This window comes from Podarcis erhardii (genome assembly GCF_964252035.2).
Source record: "Podarcis erhardii genome assembly, chromosome: 7".
Lineage (NCBI taxonomy): Eukaryota > Metazoa > Chordata > Lepidosauria > Squamata > Lacertidae > Podarcis > Podarcis erhardii.
The window spans coordinates 82,284,234-82,310,752 of NC_138511.1; the positions used below are offsets into that span (position 1 = coordinate 82,284,234).

The 26,519-nt window shown below is 48.5% G+C and overlaps 1 protein-coding gene across 1 annotated transcript in view; it reads left to right on the forward strand.

Moving 5' to 3' along the window:
* The window catches only part of ATP1A3 (ATPase Na+/K+ transporting subunit alpha 3), a 34,305-nt gene extending 11,993 nt beyond the window's left edge, over window positions 1–22,312 (forward strand). Inside the window, exons 9-23 of the mRNA XM_081868750.1 lie at window positions 169–367; window positions 895–1,004; window positions 1,567–1,701; window positions 5,343–5,535; window positions 6,480–6,655; window positions 7,765–7,901; window positions 8,882–9,032; window positions 10,606–10,774; window positions 11,859–12,013; window positions 13,222–13,345; window positions 14,846–14,991; window positions 16,355–16,485; window positions 18,145–18,246; window positions 19,355–19,446; window positions 20,706–22,312. Of these exons, the coding sequence (XP_081724876.1) occupies window positions 169–367; window positions 895–1,004; window positions 1,567–1,701; window positions 5,343–5,535; window positions 6,480–6,655; window positions 7,765–7,901; window positions 8,882–9,032; window positions 10,606–10,774; window positions 11,859–12,013; window positions 13,222–13,345; window positions 14,846–14,991; window positions 16,355–16,485; window positions 18,145–18,246; window positions 19,355–19,446; window positions 20,706–20,734 (2,049 nt within the window). The 3' untranslated portion in view covers window positions 20,735–22,312. The remainder of the gene's footprint in view (window positions 1–168; window positions 368–894; window positions 1,005–1,566; window positions 1,702–5,342; window positions 5,536–6,479; window positions 6,656–7,764; window positions 7,902–8,881; window positions 9,033–10,605; window positions 10,775–11,858; window positions 12,014–13,221; window positions 13,346–14,845; window positions 14,992–16,354; window positions 16,486–18,144; window positions 18,247–19,354; window positions 19,447–20,705) is intronic.
* Window positions 22,313–26,519: the final 4,207 nt, after the last annotated feature.

The window sequence follows — 26,519 nt, forward strand, 5'->3', positions numbered from 1 at the left end:
TGGAGAAGGCAATCTAGGCCTGCAGATGGAAATCTTGTGGGGAGAGAGATCTGGCAAGGGGTGGCATTTTAAGTCCACGCAAAATGGCAAATCCCTACCTCCAGCTTGCCCTAGTATGTTTAAATCAAAGTGGTTTAACCACCTCTGACTCGTGTTTCTCCCCTCAAGGTATGTCTGACCTTGACAGCCAAACGCATGGCCCGTAAGAATTGCTTGGTGAAGAACTTGGAAGCCGTCGAGACCCTGGGCTCCACTTCCACCATCTGCTCAGACAAAACTGGGACCCTGACTCAGAACCGTATGACCGTTGCCCACATGTGGTTCGACAACCAGATCCATGAGGCTGATACTACTGAGGACCAGTCTGGTGAGGGCAGGAAGTATACCCCTTGTTGGTCTTGGGGTGGGGTGTGCGATGAGAAGTTGGCATGATGCATCTTCTTGTGTGAGGCATTGTGAAATGGGGCAGCTCCTGTCTCTCTAGATTTTTCTCCTCACCCCATTCTCCAGTTCCTCTCAGGCCACATCCGCACCATAAATTTAAAGCGCTATGAACGCTGCTTTCATGGTCATTCCCCAAAGAATTCTGGGAACTGTGTTTTGTTGTGGATGCTAAGAGTTGTTAGGAGAGCCTCACAGAACTACAATTCCCAGAGTTTCCTGTGAAGAGGGATTGACTATTAATTCTGTAGCTCTGTGAGGGGAATATGGGGTGTCCTAACAACTCTCAGCACCCTTAACAGAATTCTTTGGGGTAAATCATGACTGTTGAAGTAGCATCGTAGTATTTTAATGGAGTGGATGCGGCCTTGGTTCTACAGCCCAGTTCCATTTCCTCCCTCAGCTTGGAACGTCTCTGTTCCGTCCTTTCATCTGACTTCCCCTTCTTTGTAGGCACGGCCTTCGACAAGAGTTCTGCCACCTGGGTGGCTTTGTCCCACATTGCAGGGCTTTGCAACCGAGCTGTCTTCAAGGGAGGTCAGGAAAATGTGCCCATCCTCAAGGTGAGAGCAAGACACCCTGAGAGAATGTGAAGGACACCATAGTTGGGTCTCAACTGGGAGGTGAAAAGTCAGGTATTGGGGTGGCACTTGGACCTATGCTGAATATTATTTCAGACCAAGATGCCCTTGGTGTAGTTAGGTTTAAAGTTGGGTGTCCTCATTTCTCTCATCTCCTTACTTGAGTGATAATAATAGTAGTAATAATAATTAATTCTACTATTATGTATCAGCTTCCACACACGTCTTAAGGGGATGTACGAGATTCGACAACAACACAGAAAATAACATCAGATAGATAAATTTAAAAACAATACAAAGCAGACCCCCATGGCAGAGATCATTCCATTAGGAAAGCTTTTCAGAACAGAAATGTCTTTGGTTGTTCCGGAAAATAGCATCATTCGTGGTTGACAGTCTGAAGTGTGTGAGATATGGAGGGTGGCCATGAGGGAAAGAGATTACAAAAGATTGCTGTGACTTCTGCCAAGCAAAGGAATGTGGTAGATGAGGGGTGCACTGTGAGAGAGGGAAATGGTTTAAAAGAGCCTCCATTTCTTCTCAGCGTGACGTGGCAGGAGATGCTTCTGAGTCCGCCCTGCTAAAGTGTATTGAGCTCTCGTCTGGATCCGTCAAGCTGATGCGGGAGAAAAACAAGAAGGTGGCTGAGATCCCGTTCAACTCCACCAACAAATACCAGGTATAATGTCTCAGGGTGGCCCTGTCAACCTTCACAATGGTGTCAGCTATGCTAAGAGGTCCAGGGCAAGGTGACATTCCACATTAACAGAATATCTCCCTGTACCGCTTGAAAAAGCCAGTGGTATTCCTTGAGTGGGGAGCCGCAACATTAATAAAACTCCACAGCTGCTCTTCAAGATTTGATGGCATTTGCTAGAACCTTCTCCCCAATATTCTCTTCCTATTCATCTATAAATGCAAGTCATCCACACCCTAGAGCAGGCATAGGCAAATTCTGCCCTCCAGATGTTTTGGGACTACAACTCCCATCATTCCTAGCTAACAGGACCAGTGGTCAGGGATGATGGGAATTGTAGTCTCAAAAAAACATTTGGCGGGCCAAGTTTGCCTATGCCTGCCCTAGAGCTTCATCTTCCCACGGTCCTGTCTTCTAGAATTTTCCTTTGTAGCTTTTCACCTCACTCCAAAATGGCTGGTATAATACTTTCCCTCAGGCTCAGGCTCATTTTCTTTTGTCTTTGCTCATATTCAAAATTATCTTGTGACATTGCAAAACAGACCTTCACTTTTCATAACAATCCAAAAACTATTAAGTCAAATACAATAACATTCTATAACCTTCTCGTTTGTGGCAAGGCCTTGGCCATGTGACACTGAAGCCGGCGAACGCAGGATCTATCAGTGAGAACAACGATCAGATCTTAGCTTGTGAAAAGGGAGCTGCGTAAATGCACGGGACTTTGCCAGAGATTATAACTCTGGCTCCTCCTCAGCCGAAGGGAGGAAGTCTCTTCTCCTGCCCCCAGGAGTGATCACATAGCTGTGGTTGACATATGTATCTTCCAGCTCAGCAGAGCAGGAACTGCCCCACCTCATCCCACCCCTCCAAGATCTTAAAAGGCTGTGATGACTCTTCCTAGCAACCTGACACTCCTCTGCAACGGGGAGTGAGGATCCCATCCTGGGTCTGGTTCTAGCCACTAAATTGTGTTCCACAGTTCCCATGGAGAGCACTGAGTCAGTGATCCCAATACAGTTCCTCATTCCAGGATTCTCAGGCCCATCAGCCTTAATCCTGCCTCTTTAAACGACAGCTGGAGAGGATTAATCAGGATTCCCTGTGGCCAGCAGTCCGGAATGATTGGCCTCACTGAACAAGTCCCTCTGGAGCCAGGAAGGTAAATTGAGGCCTGCCTCTGCCCAAGCCAAAAGTGGAACCAGCTATGCCCTGTGATGCATCTTACAGCCCATCACCATAATCTGATGCCCTACGTCATGTCGGCTGCCATGCCAGCAGGGCTTCATGTAAGCCTCGCTTACCCAGATCAGTTGAGTTTGGCCATTGACCGTCACGGTATCCAAATATAAATGAATGGTGGAAATCAAAGCACTTTCATCACCAAGTGCCTCGGGTGCCAAAGAGCAGTGGAAAACACGGACAGTTTATTATTATTATTATTACTTTTTTATTGATTTTCAAAAACAAAACAAAATTAAATAAAACTTTAATATTCAACCTTTTTTATCTTCTTATTTACCCTGCACAATTTCGCGCCCGAACTTTCCTCTTTCTCTGCTTCGGTTTTCCCAATTTACATCCATTCCTGCAGATTCTTAATTCCATTCTATATACATCACAAGATTTATGTTAGCCCTGCTACAGTTTTTAAACTTCTACAGTTATTTTGTATATACACAAAAAATTTACTCCACTCCTCCTCAAACTTTGTCACTTTTTGGTCTCAAATTTTATAACTCATTTTTGCCAATTCAGTATATTCGAATAATTTCGTCTGCCACTCCATTAGGGTTGGTAACTCTTGGGATTTCCACTTTTTGGCCACAATAATCCTTGCGGAAGTTGTGGCATACAAGAATAATTTACAGTTTTCTTTTCTCACTTCATCTCCTATTATCCCTAATAAAAAAGCCTCTGGTTTCTTTGGGAATGTATATTTGAAAATTTGAAAAACACGGACAGTTGAATGTTCATCCCCCAAAATTTACATCACGGAATCACAGAACTGTAGAGTCGGAAGGGACCCCAAGGGTCATCTAGCCCAATCTCCGGCAATGCAGGAATCTTTTGCCCAATGTGGGGCTCAAACCCACAACCAGCACTACCAGCAGAGCTATCCCAAGGATCATCAAACATGGAAGCTGTCTTGCTTCACACCGACCTAGTTCTCCTGCAGAAATTCATAATGGATTCTAGCTGCACAGACAGGGTAAAAAAAAGGAGCCACCAGTTGATGTATTGTTACACAACCAGAATATTTCGAAATAAGGAAGGTCAGCTGGAGGCAGGTGGGCAACATTGGGCCCCAGGAGTGTTGTACGGGTAGGCTGAACAATTTATTAAAAAGAGCCACAGCTGCACCATATATTTAAAGCTCTGTTATAACACTTTGAATAGCCATTACTTTCCCTGAAGAATCCCGGGAGCTGTAGTTTGTGAAGGGTGCTGAGAGTTGCTTTGGAGACTCCGATTCGCCTCAAAGAACTACAATTACTAGAGTTCCCGGGGGGGGGGGAATTCATTGCTAAACCACTTTAGACCGTGGACGTAGGATTCAGTGTTCTCCCAATTTTAATTTTAATTTTAAATACAAAACCCTATCACTCCATTACTCATGGAAATATAGTACATAATTACAGAATTGTAGAGTTGGAAGGAGCACTGAGAATCATCTGGTCCAACTTACTTCAGTGCAAGAATCTTAACTAAAACATCCAGGACAGATGACCACCCAACCTCTGCTTAAAAGCCTCCAAGGAAGGAGAGGACACCATCTCCGGAGCGGGTCCATTCCACTGTCAAACAGCTCTTACCATGAGAAAGTTCTTCCTGATGTTTAGTCGGAATCTCCTTTCTTGTAACTTGAATCCATTCGTTTGGGTCCTACCCGCTGGAGCAGGAGAAAACAAGCTTGCTCTGTTTCCCACGTGGCAGCCCTTTAGATATTTGAAGATGGCTATCGTACCTCCTCTGTCTCTTCTTATCCAGTTTCTTCATAGCCCTTATTGCTGGAGGGACGCGGGTGGCGCTGTGGGCTAACCCACAGAGCCTAGGGCTTGCCGATCAGAAGATCGGCAGCTCGAATCCCCACGACTGGGTGAGCTCCCATTGCTCGGTCCCTGCTCCTGCCAACCTAGCAGTTCCAAAGCACATCAAAGTGCAAGTAGATAAATAGGTACTGTTCCAGCGGGAAGGTAAACGGCATTCCCGTGCGCTCTCTGTTTCGCCAGAAGCGGCTTAGTCATGTTGGCCACATGACCCAGAAGCTGTACAACGGTTACCTCAGCCAGTAAAGCGAGATGAGCGCCACAACCCCAGAGTCGTCTGCGACTGGGCCTAACAGTCAGGGGTCCCTTTACCTTTACCTTTACCATACCTCCTCTCAGTCTCCTCTTATCCAGTTTCTCCATAGCCCTTATTGCTGGTGAACTAGCTTACTACATGCAGGTAACTTCTTTACACGGACGGCAATTTAAAAACGTTTGAAGTGGTGCAGTCAATCATTTTGCACCTTCTTTTGTGTTTAAGATACGGGTTGGTTCTACGTGGCGCACTGTCTCCAAATAGCACCTCGGGTAGGATCTGGGAATGCTACCGCTCTCTTTTCCTCTGTCCCACAGCTCTCGATTCACGAGACAGAAGACCCCAATGATAACCGCTACCTGCTGGTGATGAAGGGTGCACCTGAACGCATCCTGGACCGATGCTCCACCATCCTCTTCCAAGGCAAAGAACAGCCCCTTGACGAGGAGATGAAAGAAGCTTTCCAGAATGCCTACCTGGAGCTTGGCGGTCTTGGCGAGAGGGTGCTAGGTATGCATGGTTGCGGAGAGGTGTGGGGAATGGACTCCCTGGGTGAAGATGGGAAGAGGGCTGGAGAGCGTGAGATGCAGGTGGACAGGGTGGGCTGTGTGCCAAATTTCATTCGAGACTAAGAAGCCACTACAGTGCCAGTAAGAAGCCTGCTGAGCTCATCAGTAACCCAGAGTTTCCAAGCCCGGGTTTTCTGGGCACCAGTAGCTTTCGAGTGCATAAAGAATTGTGCCCATGGATTTGGAAGTTTCAAGCTCCTTAAAAAAGAGACCATATGTCACAGTCTAGTCTATGGGCGATCGAAATCCCAGCTGAGGACGTTGGGACCGGGGGCAAGATGGCGGGGTGGGAGCAGGAATGAGAGTCCAGAAGCCAGGGGTCTGAGGGTCAGGAAGCAGGGAATCACAAAGTCAGGGGTCCGAGGGTTGAGAAGCAAGGAGTCTAGAAGCTGAGATCCGAGGATCAGGAAGCAAGAAACCCAAGGCAGGAAATGTGTTGCTGTGGCAAAGAGCCAAAGGGAAATGCTGACCTTATATCCCTTCCCGACTCTTGCCACCTGGTGCAGTGAGTTACCAAGCGGCCTCACCTGTGCGGCCGAGCCTTGCCTCTCCAGAACAAACTTAGGAAGGCTCCAGTCCTGCGAAGCCCTACTGGTCACAGGGCCTGGTTCCTGCACGCACTCCTGACTCCATAAGAACATAGGAAATTGTCTTATACCGAGTTAGACTATTGGTCTATCTAGCTCAGCATTGCAGACTCCAATTGGCAGCAGCTCTCTAGGATTTCAGAAAGGGGGGGGGGGTTGCCAGCCCTTCCTGCAAATGACAGGGATTGAACCTGCGGCTTTCTGCATGCAAAACACCTTCATTTCTCAAGTTAGCACCTGGCGACAGGGCATCCAAAGGGCATATTCCGAGGGGTTTTGCCTCCTTCTCACCCTCCAGGTTTCTGCCACTTCTTCATGCCTGAGGAACAGTACCCCAAAGGGTTTGCCTTCGACTGCGACGATGTCAACTTTACCACCGACAACCTCTGCTTTGTTGGGCTCATGTCCATGATTGATCCTCCCCGTGCTGCTGTGCCCGATGCCGTGGGCAAATGCCGAAGCGCTGGCATCAAGGTAATGCCGTGTCGCTTGCCTTGAAACTGAGTTGTGGGTGCCAGGCGCTAAAATTCAGCTACCCCTCGAGCAAACTGACTGGCTGCTGCAGGAAGGCGTTCTTGGCGCACCACAAAGTGCATCTCTGGAGTGCTGCAGCTCTTTTGAGATCCTTTTCTCTGTGGAGGGGAATCGTTTCTAATAATAATAATAATAATAATAATAATAATAATAATAATAATAATAAATTTTATTTATACCCCACCCTCCCCGGCCAGAGCCGGGCTCAGGTCAGCTAACACCAGTAAAATTACAGTAAAAACATAATAGGAAAAGAAAAAAACCAATTTAAAATACAGGTTAAAATGCAATTTAAAATGCAGCTTCATTTTAAAAGTAGCCCATAGATCAAAACCATAAGTTTAGGGAAACATAAGGGTCAGACTGAGTCCAAACCAAAGGCCAGGCGGAACAGCTCTGTCTTACAGGCCTTGCAGAAAGATGTCAAGTCCCGCAGGGCCCTAGTCTCTTGTGACAGAGTGTTCCACCAAGTTGGGGCCAGTACTGAAAAGGCCCTGGTTCTAGTTGAGACCAATCTAACCACCTTGTGACCTGGGACCTCCAAAATGTTGTCATTTGTGGACCTTAAGGTCCTCTGCGTGGCATACCAGGAGAGGCGGTCCCATAGGTACGTGGGTCCTACCCGCATAGGGCTTTAAAGGTCAAAACCAGCACCTTAAAGCTTAAAGCAGCGCATTCATTTCCCAAATCTCAAATTTGCCCATAGGCTTCAGCATCAGAGGGCTTCCTTTGCCTCTGAGCAGTCACTTGATTAGCCTGAAGCCTGCCAGGCCTTCGGTGACATCAGAGCAGCTAATCCAAATGGCAGCCAGCAAGGCTGTGGCACCTTGGGTTTGTATCAGGGTTGGGATACATACTGAGAAAGGCACCAGGAAGGAACTGGTATCATGCTGGCAACCACCCAGGCCTCCCCAGGGGCCCCTTGTTCTGCCCTGTAAACCCTTAGGATGGAATGGATTGGACCAGGTGAGTCTTGCTGGTTAGCTAGCGAGCCTCCTCCTTTGCCTACACTGGGACTCCTTTGGTAACCATCACTCTTCCCCCACCAGGTGATCATGGTAACAGGTGACCATCCCATCACAGCCAAGGCCATTGCGAAAGGTGTGGGCATCATCTCTGAAGGTAACGAGACCGTGGAAGACATTGCTGCCCGGCTGAACATCCCCGTCAGCCAGGTCAACCCCAGGTGAGAGGGGTCAAGGTGTGTGGGTGTGTAGGGGAGGGGGCAGAGGCTGGAGACAAACATAATGAGGCTGGGGAGATGGCACAAGAAGCAGATAAGTCTTCCAAGGCAGAGAGGAGGAGGGAGACTTGGAAGAACATTGGCTGGGGTGAGGGAGGAACAAAGAAAGCTGTGGTGGCCTGCCTTTGGCAGTTTTGGGAAGTATTTAATGTGTGATATTTTAGTGTATTTTTGGTTTCTATGGAAGCCGCCCAGAGTGGCTGGGGAAACCCAGCCAGATGGGCGGGGTACAAATAATAAAAAAATATTATTATTATTATTATTATTATTATTATTATTATTATTATTATTATTATTTTGCTGCCTATTGTGAGACGGTTCGCTCCATGAATTTAAGCAGATCTCGGCTTGGCAAATACCAGAATGAGAAGCCGCATGGTATTAGGGCACCCAACGCCGTCTAGCTACAATACAAATGTACCTTATTCAATTGTTATGGCTCTCTCTCCCTGCCCCCCTCCCTGTGCGAGGATTCTGGGACTTGCAGCCTGGTGGGGGCCCTCAGAGGACTACAGTTCCCAAGAGAGAAAGAATGACTGTTCAGCCAGATTAAACCCGTAGTGGAGATATCTCACTGGAGCTGCTTGGAATGAGAATATAGCAAAACAATGCTCAATTGCTACCCCACAAGAGATCATCGACCAGCCTCCCCCAGCCCTTTTGGACTAAAACTCCCGCTGGCCCAAGCCAGCATGGCAAATGATTGGGTATGATGGGAGTTATAGTACAGGTCCCGGGCTGGCTAGTCGCTTCTTCCTTTTCCTGTCCTGTCTGGTTCATTGAGCTTCTATAGGATAGTCACATTTCTGTAACAGGAAGTTTCTGTCCAGGCGCTTTGGTTCCTCTCATGGTGAGGCCAGACCTCAGTCTGGATGACCAGGTGCATCTTCTACCACCTTGACACCGCCTTTTTGCCCACCCAGAGATGCCAAAGCCTGTGTGATCCATGGCACCGACTTGAAAGACATGGGCACAGAGCAAATCGACGAGATTCTGCAGAACCACACGGAAATTGTCTTTGCCCGTACGTCCCCGCAGCAGAAGCTCATCATTGTGGAAGGTTGCCAGAGACAGGTAAGGACATCTGGCGGGGTCCCAAACTGGCCCCACAGAGCACAACCTACTAATCCGGCTGCAAGGTGTTGTTTGTTAAGATGCTCAGAGTTGTTAGGAGACCCCTGTCCCCCTCACAGAGCTATGGTTCCCAGAGTGGTTTAACAATCCCTCTTCACAGGGAACTCTGGGAATTGTGGCTCTGGGAGGGGACTAGAGGTCTCCTAACAACTCTCATCGTTTTGGGCAAACTACAGCTCCCAGAATTCTTAGCGGGGAACCATGCGTTACCCAATCTACCTGCGCATAGAAAACTCAGGGAGAAGAGTTCTAGACTAGCGTTTTCTTCTTTGGCTGGCTTGGTAATGTGGAGGGAGTTGCCTCACGGGGAAGCTTTCAGCCCTATGATTGCCCCACCTGCCTCTACAAAACAGCACAATCCCAGGCATTTTAGCGCAGGGCTTGCCAACCTTTCTGAGCCACTGGGCACATCTGGAATTTTGCGGAAGGTGCCGTGGGCACCAGTCAAAAAATGGCTGCCATTGTGTGTGAGAGACATAACACAAAATGGCCGCCGCAGCCAGCATGAAGGAGAGGCCGAGCTGACGCAAACAGGGACTGAGCAGGAGGAGCGAATGGTCTCTCATGCCCTGTGTGTTTTGAAGGGAAATTTGCGGAGATATTTTGCAGGTGCCTTAAGAGATACTGACACACACACACACACACACAGGCTCCCATTAGTATCATTTTGGGAACGCCTGGAAGTTTGTGTGAACTTAAGGTTGCCAAAGACACCCTTCACCCCAAAATGTCACCCAGCCTGCTCTTCTGCAAAAATCAGCAGGTAAAGCTTATATGACCAATTTTAAAAAGCCAGAAACCTGTCTGAGAAAGGCTTATGATATACAGTGGTGCCCCGCAAGACGAACGCCTCGCAAGACGGAAAACCCGCTAGACGAAAGGGTTTTCCGTTTTGGAGGCGCTTCACAAAACGAATTTCCCTATGGGCTTGCTTCGCAAGACGAAATGCCTTGCGAGTTCCTGCGGGTTTCCCCCCCCTTTTCCCCCCTTTTCCTAAGCCGCTAAGCCGCTTATCAGCTGATCCGCTAAAAGCCGCTAAACCGCTAATAGCGCTAATCCGCTAAGCTGTCAATGGGCTTGCTTCGCAAGACGAAAAAACCGCTATACGAAGAGCCTCACGGAACGGATTAATTTCGTCTTGCGAGGCACCACTGTACAGTGGTACCTCAGGTTACAGACTCCGCTAACCCATAAATAGTACCTCGGGTTAAGAACTTTGCTTTAGGATGAGAACAGAAATTGTGTGGCGGCAGCGGGAGGCCCCATTAGCTAAAGTGGTACCTCAGGTTAAGAACAGTTTCAGGTTAAGAACGGACCTCCAGAACGAGTTAAGTTCTTAACCTGAGGTACCAGTATACCCCACTGCAGGCTCACAGGCAACACTTCCCACTGCCATTATTTCCACAGAAATCATCCCTGGATGGAGAGGCTGGGTGATTGCCCATCTCTCTCTCCTTCTGGGCCTTCTTCTGGCTCTTAGTATGCATTTCTCTCTCTCTCCCCACACCAATAGGGTGCGATTGTGGCTGTAACAGGCGACGGTGTGAATGACTCCCCCGCCCTGAAGAAGGCCGACATTGGGGTGGCAATGGGCATTGCCGGTTCCGACGTCTCCAAACAGGCTGCCGACATGATCCTCTTAGATGACAACTTTGCCTCTATTGTCACTGGAGTCGAAGAGGGTAAGCTCTGAGGATTGCCGGATGCAGTGAAGAGGGGGACTGGATTCATAATCAGCGAGCGCTAAGGGTGTGAGCAGAACCTGGTTATATAGGCACAGCACAGCTTCCGTCTTGCTTCTGGTGTGGGGGAGCCTCTAAAATGGCAGGGCTGTAAGCAGCTGAGCTTTACTCAGAGTAGAGCTGCTGGAATTCACGGAGGTAAGCTAGCCATGCCCATTCATTTCAACAGGTCTTCTCTGAGTAGAACTAGCATTGGCAGGATCCTATAAACAGGATTTTCATTACCTCAGCCAGGGGCGATGGCCCCCAGGAGGTGTTGGACTATATAGGAAGCTTGTCCATCTAGCTCAGTATTGTCTACACGGATTGGCAGCAACACTCTGGAATTTCAGCCAGCCAGTAATTCCAACAACAGTTGTTGTTGTTGTTGTTTGTTGTTAGCATTTATATACTGCCCTGTACCTGCAGATCTCATCCAGAAAGGACTGCATCTGTTATCCCTGATCTAAGCCATCCCCAATAAATGCCTGTGTAACTTTTCATTGAAAATCTCCAGGAGGTAACTAGGGCAAATTTATTATTTAAATTGATTCAATAAATATTCTGTGCGCATTACGTCCCTCTCGGTACATAAAGGCAACGCCTCTTAAACCGTTCTTAGTGGATTGGCTGAGAAATTGTTCCTTATTCTGCCTCTTCATTTCAAGATCCATCTAAAGCAGAGCTTTCCTAACTGCATGTTGCAGCACATCAGTGTGTCAGCTGCAATGTGTAGGTGTGTTGTGCAAATGCTCCCCGTGCGCCTCCTGGGGCCGGAAAGGAGTTAGTTTAACCTCCGGCTTGCTAGTAAAACTGAATTACCGTGTCGCGAAACGATGCACGTCTAAAAAATGTGTCAGCAACGTGAAAGGTTTTGAAAGCGCTGTTCCCAAAGGGAAGAGGGCAGCAGCAGCAATTGAGTTGTGGGTGAGAGAAGGGAAGAGGGGTGCAGAGATCTGCTTGCTCTGACTTTTGGGAATCCCCTTGCCCCCCAGCTGTGCCCCCTGTCTCTCCCCCTTATGCCCATGTGTCTCCCTCTGGCCAGGACGCCTGATCTTTGACAACCTGAAGAAATCCATTGCCTACACCTTGACCAGCAACATCCCTGAGATCACCCCTTTCCTGCTGTTCATCATGGCCAACATCCCTCTGCCTCTGGGTACCATCACCATCCTCTGCATTGACTTGGGCACTGACATGGTGAGTCTCCACCCCTCACACACAGACATGCTTTTCCAACTCAATCCAACCCAAGGGTCATCCTGGTCCCTACCGCCCACTAGTGGGCATTTCAGGATTTTAGGTGGGCCTTAGGGTGTTCTACGGCACAAGCTGAATCCTCTTTCCATTGAGCACTGGTGGGCGGTAAGGAAATTTTACCATCAAGAGAGATGCATTAGTGGGCGGTAGGTATAAAAAGGTTGACTACCCCTTGCAATGCAGGAATCTCAACACGCTGGTCTCCCATCCAATTTGAAACCATACCAGACCCTGCTTAGCTTTGCAGATGTGCTAACAGTTTTACTGCTGCACCATCAGGAGGGCATTGATCCAGTATCCAGATATTCCCAAATTCCCATTACTTCTGCTTCTTTGCAACCCATCTTCTGATTGGACTCAGGCTCTGTGGAGGAGCCCTGGTTCACTTCTGTGTCAAAGGCCCAACTAAAGCCTGGCATAAACCAAGTGTGAACTGCATGGTAGAAGTTACTCAACTGTGCTGCTGTGTGTGACGAAAGGTAGTATCTCTGAGTGCTCCTACCTGAAAGCAATACCTGCACACGGAAAACTAGTCAGGGAGAAGTTGAGATTCTAAACACTTGTCTAGAAATAGTCTCCTTTGTAACTAGATTTCTGCATGCAGGGATTCCCCCCAACCCACCTAACTGAAACTAGCTTTGAACCCAGGAAATATTTTATCTTTCAGTGAATCCTGGGAGCTGTAGTTCTTACCAGAGTGCAGAGCATTCTGTCATTTCATTGCAGAACTACAACCCCCAGGTTCCTTTGAGGCGAAGAAACCATGATGCTCAAACTGATTGATGTATCTAGGGAAGGCCTTCCTTAAAGCACTTTTATCTGCATGTTACTTTTTACAATCTGAACATGGAGGCAGAGGCTCAAATCTCCATGTTGCCAATTTGACAAAATGGCTGCCTCTGAACACCAGATTCATTCTGAGCAAAAGTACAGAGAAAAGTCATTCTGGAACTTCCCACGGTTCTGTCGCTGAATGCTATATCCCCAATGAGATGCTCGAACGGTTCTCATCATCCCTAACCATTGACCATGTTAGCCAGGGCTGATCTGTTAGCACAGGTTCACCACCCCCTCACCTACACCCAAAAACTTCAGCCCCCAGCCCTGCGATCCTGCAATCCTGCTGACCCTCTCAATTCTTCCTCCAGGTGCCAGCCATCTCCTTGGCTTACGAAGCAGCTGAGAGTGACATCATGAAGCGACAGCCACGAAACCCCAGGACTGACAAGCTGGTGAATGAGAGGCTGATCAGCATGGCCTACGGGCAGATTGGTGAGTAAACGGGGGACAGCCATTGAGCAGGGCTGAGCATCCCCAGGTGCAGAAGGGAGTTGAGTGGGGATGAATCGGGCAGGTGTTGAAAATCAGGCCAACCTGCAGGTGCTTGCTTGGCTGCTGGTCCCAGTGGCGTAAGTGGGACCTGGGAATGCAAGCAACTTTGTCCAGTGGTATGTTCTTATTAAGTTTCACATGCAACACACAGTACACAAGTAATACGTTTATTTATGTATCATCAGTTCAAGTATCCTCTCTACAGAGATTCTTGGGTTGTGGGTGGAGTCATATGTTGTTATTGTATTTACATGAAAACCAATAAAAATTATTTGCACATTTTAAAAAAGGAATGCAAATAAGCTTTCGTCCCAAGGCAAGTCCTCTGTGGCAGAGACAGAAATATTTCTCAGAGTAGTGAGAATAGGACTTACTCCCAAGTAACTGTGCACAGGGTTACAGCTTTATATAGAAAGCTTCCTTCTATTGAATCAGGCCACTCGTCCATCTAGGCCAGCATTGTCTACACGGTCTGGCAGCAGTTTTCCAAGATTCCAGACAGGGTTCTTTCCCAGCCCTACTTGAAGATAAGGTAGCTTCCTAGGTTTCTATGATAGTTGGAGGACCGTACAACATGTAAATCTGGTTTATTCATCTTCCTTTTATTATTACATGTACCCCTCACCTTTCCTTCAAGGAGCTCAAGGTAGCATATAGGCCCATTTTGCTCCCCACAACAACCCTGTGAGGTAAGCACAGCTGAGAAGGAGTTACGGACCTAGTGAGCTTCATGGCTGAGTTGGAATCTGAACCCAGTGGTCTCCCAGGTCTTTACCACACTTACATAAATGCCTCTTGCAATTCTGGTCAGCAGTTCACTACTCAAAGTGGATATTTAATTCCGGGTCGGATTCCAGATGACATGCTTCTGTTGCCAAAATTGTTAGGTCTGCGAATAGCTGCTCATCTGGTCTCCTGTGGTGAGTGAGGAGCAAACTGTGGCCAAGCAGACAGGGAAGCTTTGTAGCTGCTGTGGGTCTTGTGGGAAGGCATTTGTGTTGTGCATGCGGGCTAATGACCTGTGGCTTTATCCACAAGGCAAACGTGTAGGCTTAGACATGAGACTAAGGAGGATTAGAAGCGTTAAGGTGGCTGAAATGGGAACCATGTGATTGAAGGGCATGGACCAGCTGAGGCTGGTATACTAGAGCAAGGGGGGCATTGCCCCCCCCCCCAGCTTAGCCTGCCCTCAGGAAGCTCCCACCCTTTCTTATTACTTATTGCCACTCCAAGGGGTAGCGCTGTCTGACAGTTCGTTCCTCTTCCATCTCAGTGCTGCCCCTTGCAGAACCCAGCAGGGAGGAGGGTGGGGGAAAAGCCCACCCCAACAATTAGTTGGCTCCGCCTGTCATTGGTTCTTCACTCTGCCTATCCAGGGCTCTGGCTCCACCCACTGTGAGTCTCCCTGCTTTCTGCCAACTCTTCACTTCTTTTCTGCAGGAATGATTCAGGCGTTGGGCGGTTTCTTCTCCTACTTTGTGATCTTGGCCGAGAACGGGTTCCTTCCATCTATTCTCGTCGGCATCCGCCTCAACTGGGATGACCGGACATGCAACGATCTGGAAGATTCCTACGGGCAACAATGGGTAAGAAGAGGGAGCCCATTTTGCTTGCACATGCGTGAGAGAGGCTGGGCATTTAGTGGAATTGCAGCAAATGAATGTTTCTGGCAGTGGGCAGATGCCAGAAATTCAACTGAGTGCCAATGTGTTAAGTGAAGTTGAATTGGGTCCAATATATAAAAGGGAGTGGGGTGGGGTGGAGAATGATCAACTTTGTTCTGGTGCAGGAAAATATGTTTTGTGACTCAAAACATTAGTCATAACTGGTCAGTGGCTGTGGTTGTGAGGAGGAGCAACAGCTGCCGCTCAGGGCCTGATTTTGGGCTCTGGCTGGCAAACAAGCAGGTGGCAGTTATGACGTGGCAATGTGGGGCCCATACTGAGGGCCTTGTTCCAAGGTCCCCACAAAGCCTGTTGCCACTGCAACACCACGGGGATGCCCTAGGCCATTTCCTCTTTCTCAAACTCAGTTCCATTTCTGTGAAATAGGAAGAAATGAGAGCCAGTGTGGTGTAGTGGTTAAGAGTGGTAGACTCGTAATCTGGTGAACCGGGTTCGCGTCTCCGCTCCTCCACATGCAGCTGCTGGGTGACCTTGGGCTAGTCACACTTCTCTGAAGTCTCTCAGCCCCTCTCACCTCACAGAATGTTTGTTGTGGGGGAGGAAGGGAAAGGAGAATGTTAGCCGCTTTGAGACTCCTTCGAGTAGTGATAAAGCGGGATATCAAATCCAAACTCCTCCTCCTACATGGCAGAGTTTCTTGAGCAGTTGAAGATGAAAATGATGCCAAGCCCTTTAAACAATTCTTTAAACCCGGCTCAGAAAGAGCAACCTTCAAATACTGTGCTCTGTCAAACAGGACTTATGGTGGTGCTGTAGATCAGGCCTGTGGAATCCATGGCCCTCTAGTCTCCAACTCCCAGCAGCCCCAGCCAGCATGACCAATGGTCAGGGATGATGGGGGTTGGAATCTACCAGCACCTACCAGGCCACAGGTTCCCTTCCCACCTGTCAATCACCCGATGGCACAGTGGTGTCAGGTGACTGTTCTCCTTTGCCTGTGTGGTTTGAAATCAACCCACGCAGGAAAAGGAGCAGCGCTTTGCAGTTGCTGACAATCAGCTCACTAGTGGTGCCTTTGCAAATGCTGATGCCCCTTGGTGGGCTTTGCAATCATTGCCTCAGTGCCTGCAACCCTCACTTTCAGCCAAGGTGCATTGTTTACCTGTTGCACACCTGCATCATATATGATTTAATCCTAAATTTCAGCAAGGCTGAGTGGGGATTGGTTTGGAGAGGCGGAGAGCATGGTGGGTGAGAATGGCGGCATTGCATGTTTCTGGTTTCCCCATGCTGCCCTATTGATTGCACCCCCTCTGCCCCCTAGACCTACGAGCAACGCAAAGTGGTGGAGTTCACCTGCCACACAGCCTTCTTCGTCAGCATCGTGGTGGTGCAGTGGGCTGACTTGATCATCTGCAAAACCAGAAGGAATTCAGTCTTCCAGCAGGGCATGAGGTAAGGCTGCTTGATTTTCCATTTGCTCAAGGAAACCGTAAGTCTGTTTTGGAACCAGAAAAAAAAGGGATTGTGGAAGAGAGACACATTTCAAAATTTAGTGCATGACAGAGGGAAGAGTCTCAAACCCACAGCTGAAAAATGAAGGCTTTGCTTGTTATGCATTCGTGATTCAAAGGCTGTGACCTCTGGGCAGGAACCCTTGGCATACAAGGATTGAGGAATCCCTAGAGATTCCAACCCCCTCTGGTGGCTATAGGCTGCCCCACACATTACGTGGCAGCGAACTGGAACATGCCACAAAGAGTGACTTTGTTAGGAAGGTGCAGCCAAACTTGGCTCTGTGGTGATGACTGTACCTGCATGGCAAGTGTATTTTCTAATATGAGTTCATCTCATGCATTTGTTATATTTTCTCATATATATATATATATCTCATGTTGAAGGACCTCTGTGCTGGTCATTGTCAAGCTACTACAGTCAAACCTTGGATGTTGAATGGCTTAGTTGCTGAATGTTTTGGCTCCTGAACATCAAAAGCCCGGAAGTGTTTTTGGAAGCCAAATTTCCGACACGGCTTCTGTGGCTTCTGATTGGCTGCAGGAAGCTTCCTGCAGCCAATCGGAAGCCACACCTTGGTTTTCGAACTGTTCTGGGAGTCAAACAGACTCCTGGAACGGATTAAGTTTGATCACCAAGTTACGACTGTATGTCTGTTCCAGGACACAGTGAGCACTGCCCTCTGTAAGGTTGCCCCTGCCATTGTGGGCCTTACAACTTCATCCGTTATAAAAGCAGGAGGGTTACCACAACATGAGTCGGGATCTTACAGCTCTCCAGATGCTGCTGGATTGAAATACCCATAATCCCTGGGCTGGTGGGGATCCAACAGCATCTGGGAGCCCACAGGATGTGAAGGGACCCTATGAGAAGATGGAGTTGGTAGAGCATGAGACTTTTGATCTCAGGGTTGTGGGTTCGAGTCCCGTGTTGAACAACAGATTCCTGCATTGCAGGGGGTTGGACTAGATGATCCTCGGGGTCCCTTCCAGCTACAATTCTACGATTGGTTATTAGTGCATGTTTAAGGATACAAGTTTTCCCTTCACACTGGATGCTTTTGCCATGTCTGGGTTTTGAAACATTGTATTTATTCATTTATTTAAATAAATTCCTCCAGGAAGAGCCCAGGAGAGCAAACATATCCATAATCATTGTGGGGGCTTTTGGCTAGGTGACCCTCAGGCTCCCTTACAAACTGTTTTTTTGTGTTTTTTAAAACATTCTAAAAACACTTTAAAACTTTCTAAAGACATGGATCTCAGGGTTGGCAGGAACAGTGTTTTTCATTCATCTAGGTAAGCAGGCTTGTTTTTAAATTTCTCCTGAAAGACAATAATGAGAGAATAATAATAATAATGAGAGAAGCAAGAGGTGCCTCATTAGGGAAGGCACTCCACAAAAGTGGGGCTGCCACTGAAAAGGCCCTGACGTGGGCCAACGCCAACTGGGCAGCCCCTAGGGGGTGGCACTCGCCTGCCAATCACAGCAGAGAAATGGGTTAGTTTCCAAAAACGGAGGTTCCAATGGAACAGGGGCAACAGGTGACTTATAACAAGAGTATTCCTCTCTTTCACTTTCTCTCTCTTTCCCCTTCAGAAACAAGATCCTTATTTTTGGTCTCTTTGAGGAGACTGCCTTGGCCGCCTTCCTGTCCTACTGCCCTGGCATGGATGTGGCGCTGAGAATGTACCCCCTGAAGTGAGTACAGATCTGTGGCTCCGTGGCAGAGCATCTTGCTTGGCATGTAGAATCCCTGCCTTAGGCCATGTTCACACCATACATTTTTAGAACTATGATACTGTGTTAGACAGGCATGGCTTCCCCCCAAAGAATTCTGGGAGCTGTAGTTTGTTAAGGGTGCTGAGAGATTGCCAGGAGACTCCTATTTCCCTCGCAGAGCTACAATTCCACAGAGTTCCCCGTGAAGAAGGATTGATTGTTAAACCACTCTGGGAATTGTAGTTCTCTAAGCACCTTTGGAGCAAACCTCAGCTCCCATAATCCTTTGGGGGATGCCATGACTATTTAAAGCAGTATCATAGTGCTTTAAATGTGTGGTGCGGATGTGGTTTTCAGACAAGAGGGAGGAGTCTTTCCATCTCTGGCACAAGGACTTTTCATTTGGAGGAGGCTTGATCACACCTAGGTTGTCTGTTTCAGTCTTGGGAATCCTTGTGTGGGCACACACACACACCATAGCTGTCAAGCGTCCCTTATTTGGCGGGAAAGTCCCTTATCCCAGCACTGTGTCCTGCTGCTGTCCCTTATTGATGATGTCCCTTAAATTTCCTGGGTTTCAATGGAAGCAGCTCCTCTCCCTCCCTCCCTGCCAGCCAGGGAGGAGGGAGCTCCAACTGTGTTGCTTGGCTGCATTGCTCACCCAATAAGAGTCTAAGAACGACTAGGGGGTGGAGCTTGCATGCCTTGTTCCGATCAAATTGGCCGCGTTGCCTGGGGACTCGCCTTTGCTCAGCGCTTCCCTGCGGAGAAGTGACGGTGGTTTTCTTTGCTGCATCCCCTTTGCCGGGTTGCTGCGCTGTGGGAACCACCGCTTGAGGCTTCGTTTGGCTGCTGGCTGGGCTTTCTGCCTTTGGCTCGGAGGGGCTCAGAAGTCGAACATACCTGTGCTTGGAAAATCCCTTATTTTGGCTGCTGATCCCTTATTTTCAAGGCTGCTGGTCCCTTATTTTCAAATCTGTAAGTTGACAGCTATGACACACACACACACACACACACACAAAGATGCACACTCACACCCAACCATCGTCTCCTCGGCTCTTGTGCTGATCTTTCCTTCTCTCCTCAGGCCCAGCTGGTGGTTCTGCGCCTTCCCTTACAGCTTCCTCATTTTTGTGTACGATGAAATCCGTAAACTTATACTGCGCCGTAACCCAGGAGGTGAGTGGGGCTGGGAGAGTCGGGAGTTCTCTGAGGAGCGTGAGGAATATTTCGGGAGATGATGTTAAAGCGGGAAGCTCCCCATCCCTGGGGCTGTGCCCACTATTAGCCTCACCCAGAATAGACCCACTGAAATGAATGGGCATTACTAACTTTGATCCATTCATTTCCACGGGGGTCCTGCTGTTGTGCAGAACTGTGTTGAGTTTGAAATAAGGGTTATAGGCACCCTATTTTTATTTTAATAATATATTTATTTATAGATTTCACAACTTCATATAAACAAGACAGAGGTTCCCCCTCAAGGTGCTTACAAACTAAACTCAACTTTCTCCCTTGCTGTCCTTTTTCATGCAGATGTCAAGGCAATAAACAACTATTTTACTTTTAAAAGACAACTGTAGGTGGCCCTGTTTAGGGAAGTTTTTAACGTCTGACGCTGTATTGTTTTTAATATTTGGTTGGAAGCCACCCAGAGTGGCTGGGGAAACCCAGCCAGATGGGCAGGGAATAAATGAATGAATGAATGAATGAATGAATGAATGAATGAATGAATGAATAAAATGCCCCCCAGTTCCCACATCTCCCCTATGTCGGCATTTTAGATCGTAAACTAGGCTTCCTCAACCTTGGCACTCCAGCTGTTTTTGGCCCACAACTCCCATGAACCCTAGCTAGTAGGACCAGTGGTGATGATGGGAAATGTAGTCTCAAAACATCTGGAGGGCCGAGGTTGAGGAAGCCTGCAAACTATTTGGGGCAGGGACTTGCCTTCTTCAGTGAACACCATACCTATTGATAGAATAGCAACAACGATGAATAATACAGGTTGTACCCAACGATGGCATTGCACAATCAGGAACCTCTCATGTGGCACACTTAAATTTTCCTCTGATCCATCTCCTACCTTAATTTCTCACTAATCCATCTCCTGGCCAGTTTTGGAGATTCCCCGGACTTTATTAGAAAGAGCCTTTCAGAGGGTTCAGGGAGTTGCTGTGGCTTGGGGCAGGGAATGTGCAAAAATAAGGTGCCTTGCCTTGGCGCTTGAGAAGAGGAGTTTTGCGGGAGTCTAAGCCACCATTGAATGCGACTAATTATCCCAGTAATAAGGATTATCGTCATCTTCTGGGTGAGGGGGGAAAGGGAGAGCGGGTGGGTGGGAGACCTGTGGACGGAGCCAGGGTTGGGGACGACGACAGGAGGTCTGTGCCTGCCACTGCTGCCTGCTCATGTTGGTTTTTTATTTTGTTTTGCAGGATGGGTGGAGAAAGAAACCTACTACTGAGTCTCCTCCCTTTTCCGTGGCTGGTTGTCTCCCCTTAAGGGGGAGTGCTCTCCCCTCCAAAATTCTGCCTATCCTCCCCGCCTAATTATGAGAGAGAGAGAAAGAGCCTGATGCCAGGATCATATGTTCGGACACAGAAACAACAAAACCACCTTCCCCGCCTTCATTTCCCCGGACCCCGGTGGCTGAGATAGGAACGCCATCCTGTCTCATCCTGCACCCATGTCCCAAGATGGAGGGGTGCGGTGGGGGAGGGAAAACCGCCACCCCCCCACACCTCGACCTCTGCTCTCTGCCATATTCTTCCTTTAGTTTTTCGGAGCAGCCTGGTGGGGGGGGAGGGGGCATGGGTGCAAGACAGAGAGAGAAACGGAGTCATTGGGGCAATATTTATTTACCTCGGCGAAACCCATCTTCACCCACCAACCGTTGCCCCTGCATCAAATTTTCCCTTCCATAGCTGGGAATGAACCCGGGGACCAGCAGTACCCCCAAAAAACAACATGCCTCGGATTACGTGAGCCAAACGGGACAGGGTTTCGGGTGGGAGGGCGCGGGGTTTACTGTTATCCGGTTAGCAGTAGTAAAGCTTTTGAACCCCCCCCCCAGGTTTGGGGAGGGAAACTCCTTTTGCTCCCCTACCCTTGTCATTTTCCATTTTCTCCTTCTCCCCTGCTCCGGTGGGGGATCTGTGTGTGTGTGTGTGTGTGTGTGTGTGTGTGTGTGTACATTTGTGTGTGTGTGTGTGTACGCACGAGAGGGGAGCAGAGGTCAGCCATGGGTGACCCTCAACTGCCCATCTACGCTTCCTTGGCCTCCCTCCTCCTATCAACTTTTTTTGGGTTGCGTGTGGCGAGTGTTGCAGCACAAAGGCGAACAACAACAACAACAACAAAACCCTTCAAGAACAAAAACGCGCCAGGGTTTCTCGTCCCCTTTCCTCCTGGCTCCCGCACCCCTCCCCTCTCGACTCGGACTCCCGCTAGATGTGTAAATGAACCCCAGGTGTCCTGAGTCCCTCTCCTCTGCATGTACAGATTTGCTCTCATAGGACCAAGACAGCCGCTTTCTCCTGCCCCCTCCTCTGTGTGTGTGTGTATGCGGGGGCCAGGATGTTACCCTTCTGTCCCAAGGTAACCCATCGGGAGGAAGCGGGGACCCTCCTGGCAATCCGTCCCACTGGTGCTGAACACCACCCTCTCCTCTTGGGCAGCCGTTTTCCCATTTCCTTGGCCAACGACCCAGTACAGAGACCTCAGCCATAGCTCCCTCCCCAGGAAAAATTGTGCCCTTCCTCATCTACCCTGAGGTGGGAGGAGAGGGACCTCTCTGGCTTCTGACTGGGTGAGGCGACGTCACCTCTGTGTGTCCCCACCCTCAATAAACTTTTATTTTCTTTGTGTTTTGGGTGGGGAGGGGAGTGGGGACACGAAGCGCCCGTGTTGGTTGGGAGATGTAGTCTGTCCTGTCCCATCTCCCCTTCCCGTTTTGGGATTGTGTTGTCGTGTGAACCAACAAAAACAAGGAGGAAAAAAACAAACCGATTTAACAAATAAAAACCAGAAGTGGAATATTTAATATATGAGATATAGCCGTCTCATTACATATATATATATCTCTGTGTGTGTCTGTGTTTCTGTTAGGAGAAATGGTGCGCAATGAATAGCCCGCCCACCCCATTACGCAGAATGAAGTGTTGAGACCAAGGTGTTGAAATTCTGGGCTGTACCAGTTCAGAGTGGAGGTGGAAACTGTGCTTGTTGTGTATTATTGCCCCTCTTACTAAGTACATGAACACGCTGAAGAGCAGCGGCTCTCAAACTTTATTTGCCTCTAGGCCACACTTTCAGAATAAAAATGTGCTCGTGCCACACAACGAACAGTGACTCTGGATCAGAACTAGGGTTACACACGTATCGCTTGATGCTCCCGCTCTCATTTTGAAAAGGTATCTATCCGTATAATGCAAAAAATAGTATTTTGATACCATACCACTGCACTGCAATGTTTAAATGTTTCTTTGATTGTCTACCTGCCACCCTTGCCACCCTCTCCTCTCTGCCACCCCACCCAAACCAGTGTGGCAGAACCACTGCCATAGAGAAAGTTTTAGAGTAGCTCCATCCTTGCTCTACTGGCTATAGCATTTATTTTATTTTTATTTTTTGCACGCACAAAGAACAGCCCCCCCCCTCCCTCTGAAGCGATGCAGCCCAGAATTCTTCTACACTTGATGCTTCATAATGTGCCAATGAGCTCTGAGAAGAAAACCCAAGAGAAAGGAAAGGGAAATGTGGTTTATAGATGGTCTCAGCCGAAGCTTTTATAGGGCTGCTTATTAAGACATCAGGCATTAAAGATCTTGCATGGTACATGGAGCAAAACGATCCATGCGCCACTGTTATGTGCATCTGATCCGCTGTGGCTTTGCTGATGGGGAGACAGCTACTCTTGCTTAGCAAATTAGGGTGGGGAGGAGCACACAGCTGGGCATCATGCTTGAATTAAATGTTGCCTACGTGGCTTCTGAGAAGCAGCTGCAAAGGTGCGAGACAGAATTTAGACTCTAGCTAAGGGTGGATTTGTTGTTCTGCGTTTGGCCACAGGAGGGAGACAAGCAGCCTCTCCCAGCACTGCAGCAAACAGCTAAGTGAGGATGGCTGGTTGCAGGTGGCATTGCGGTGGGTTGGGGTTGGGTGGATAATAATAAAGAGAGCGAGCCTTGGCCTGGGATGCCCTCCGCTGCTCTTCCTCTCTTCCCCAAGTTCCCTTCTGAGGCTTCAGCTCTGTCCTGACCTCCTCCCCACTGTCTGGCACTGTCCTCTAACTCGAAAGATGCCTCTTGACGCAGCTAATTTAATCGGATTGCTTTTTCCATCTGGCTCCCATGGGGTGGGGAGTGAGGAGGAGGTCATTGCCATGGCAACAGAAGGATGGAGAGAGAGAGAGCAGGGTATTGCCATGGTGACAAAGCAGGCTGAAGTTGCTGACGAAGGAAAGGTGGTGGCGAGGCACTCGGGAGACCCAGGTGCTTGGCTGGGCAGTGGCCCGTTTTCACAGAATTTGTAGAATTTTAGAGCCAGACGGGACCTTGAGGGTCATCAAGGACAACACCCTTCAGTGCAGGAATCTTGCACCAAATATGGGGCTCGAAACCACGACACGGAAATCAAGGATCTCGTGTTCTTTATCAACTGAGTTATCACTTCTTCCTCTCTTTTAAAAGTTCTGCAGAGCATCGGAGAGGGCTTTTAGACGCTACTCTGCCACTGCCCCCCTGGTTTATGGCTGCCAAAACTTTTAGCTGCCCTCTGCTCCTGTGCCTTTAACATCAGCAAATAAATAAATAATGGAGATTTAAGCATTCCCTGCCAGGGAAACCAAGCCATGGTGGTGAGAGGCAGCACTCTTTTGCTTAATCATATTGGCATACAAATGCAGTCATCAAATGCAGTGGAGCCTCATCATCTAGACATCTAGGGAACTGCGGGATATACATATATTAAAGGGGGGTGGGAAATCTGCCATTTGTGTTTCTTCATTCTGGCATCTTCAGGCGTGACCTGAAAACTACGTTAAGACCTAGGCGAGCTGCCCTAATTTATTAAGTCTGCTACCTCCTCTGAAAATCCATTTTAAGGCTGTTGTCTGTTTGAGGTTTCAGCAAGAAAGCCAGTTTTAACCTCAGCAAACGTGACTTGAAAAACAGCAGGGTATCTGGGGCTGCCTAGCATTTCAGGCAAGGAAGCAACTCATCCACGCAGTCCCATTTCTCAAAATAAAGACTTTGCAATCAACGTGTTTCAGGGTGACAACCTCTGGCAGCAAACACATGGCAATGTTGTGGGATGCAGTGAACAGGAACCGTCCTGCTGCATCAGTCCAAAGGTCCACTCAATTCACCCTCCTGCTTCCAGCTAGGTCAGGGGTCAGCAACCTTTTTCACTGTGGCCTGGTCCACCGTCCCTCAGACCATGTGGTGGGCCGGACTATTTTTTTTTGGGGGGGGGGGAATGAACGAATTCCTATGCCCCACAAATAACCCAGAGCTGCATTTTAGATAAAAGCACGCATTCTACTCATGTAAAAACATGCTGATTCCCGGACTGTCTGCAGGCCAGACTGAGAAAGCGATTAGGCTGCATCCGGCCCACGGGCCTTAGGTTGCCTACTCCTGAGCTACATGGTCCTAGGAATCCCAAAACGCAAGGTGTGATAGCAAGTCCTTCCTTCCTGTTGCATGACTCTAGCAACTGGTATTCAGTGGCTTCTGAACATGTCAGTATCTATTTCAGTACTGTGGCTAACAGGCAGGTGGCAAGGGAGTCCTGCAACAAAGTGTTGCAGCACTGAGTGTTCCTGCTCAAGGTCAAGTCACTCTATTCCAGCCAGGATGCTCAATTTTATCTCACCCTCCGAGTGTCAGGACTGAGCGTGCTTGCTTCACGAGCTGCTTAGGTTTTTGTTTCCCCTCGAAAGATTTGCTTTTACTCCGCTCCAAACCTATGGTTTTCACAAGCCTATGGATGCTTCCTTCTTGTGTGTAGAAGGCACTTGGAAAACTGATGTTACCATTAGCATGTATGAATGCAGACTCCCCCACCTCTGTTAACTACTCCATTCTCCTTTAAAAATCATTGGAAGATTGAGGAGATTTCACCCCTCCCATATCCAAGAATCTCCTGACGAGTCTGCTGATTCTCCAGGGAGGAGGAGCAGTGTTCTGCTTTCTACTTATTCAGCTCCAGCACTACACCAAAGAGTCAGTCAGTCAGTGTGTCGGAGAGAGAGAGACTGAGTGTTAGAGATCGTATGTAGAGATAAGGTTGCTGCTAAGAGCAGCTGCAGACACTCAGTGCAGCATTCATTTATGCCTAGACCTATTTAGCTCTGTATATAGTTTTGTATTATAGTTGTAGTTATAGAATAAAAGAAGATATTCTACAGAGTTGCTCTCTGAGTCATTTATACACTGCTAGACTCTGCCATACTCTGCTGTGCGACGACTGTATTGTGGAAGTGAATCCGGTGCTCACAACTCTAAGCTGTGAGTCCACAGCACTTTGACCTGTTCCTGTGAAGAAGGTGGTCTCTGGAAGTGCTACCCAGCTCGCCTAGCCCAGTCGGGGCTGGAGTAGATGAGTCCAGTTAGTGGCACTGGCTCAAGGGCGATGCTGACAGTGATGGCCATCACCACATCTTGTGGCAATGAGTTCTGAAGTTATGCGGAAGCAGATTGTGTTTTCGTCCATCCTGAATTTACTGCCACTCGACTTCAGTAAGAGACCTGAAGTTCCAGTGGGACGTGAGAATTGGATAATTAAAAAGGACCTTAAAAGGCATCGAGTCCAACCCACCAAAGATGGAGATATGCTGCTACAACATGTAGCCTTGCCTTGAAAATGTCTAATGAAATAGTCGTCACCACCACCTTCCAAGTCCGTCTGATCAGACTAGATTCAGTCTAGTACTGAAACAGAAACTGGAGAGCATGTACCACTGGCTAAGGTGAAATCCCCTTGCAATTTAAACTCGTTGCTCTGGGGCAGCTTTGGGCAACCTGCTGCCCTCCAGATTTTGCTGGGCTACAACTCCCACCTGAGTTGGAAGCTGTAGTCCATCAACATGTGGAGGGCACCAGGTTGCCCAAGGCTGCTCTGGAGCAACAGAAAGTAAATTTGCTCCCTTGTCTCTGTGACCTAGAGAGACGCCCCCACCCTACCCCTGGGACCAGCTCCAATGCGAAATTCGGGAGAAGCCAGGCTGAAATGAACAGAATTAGCAG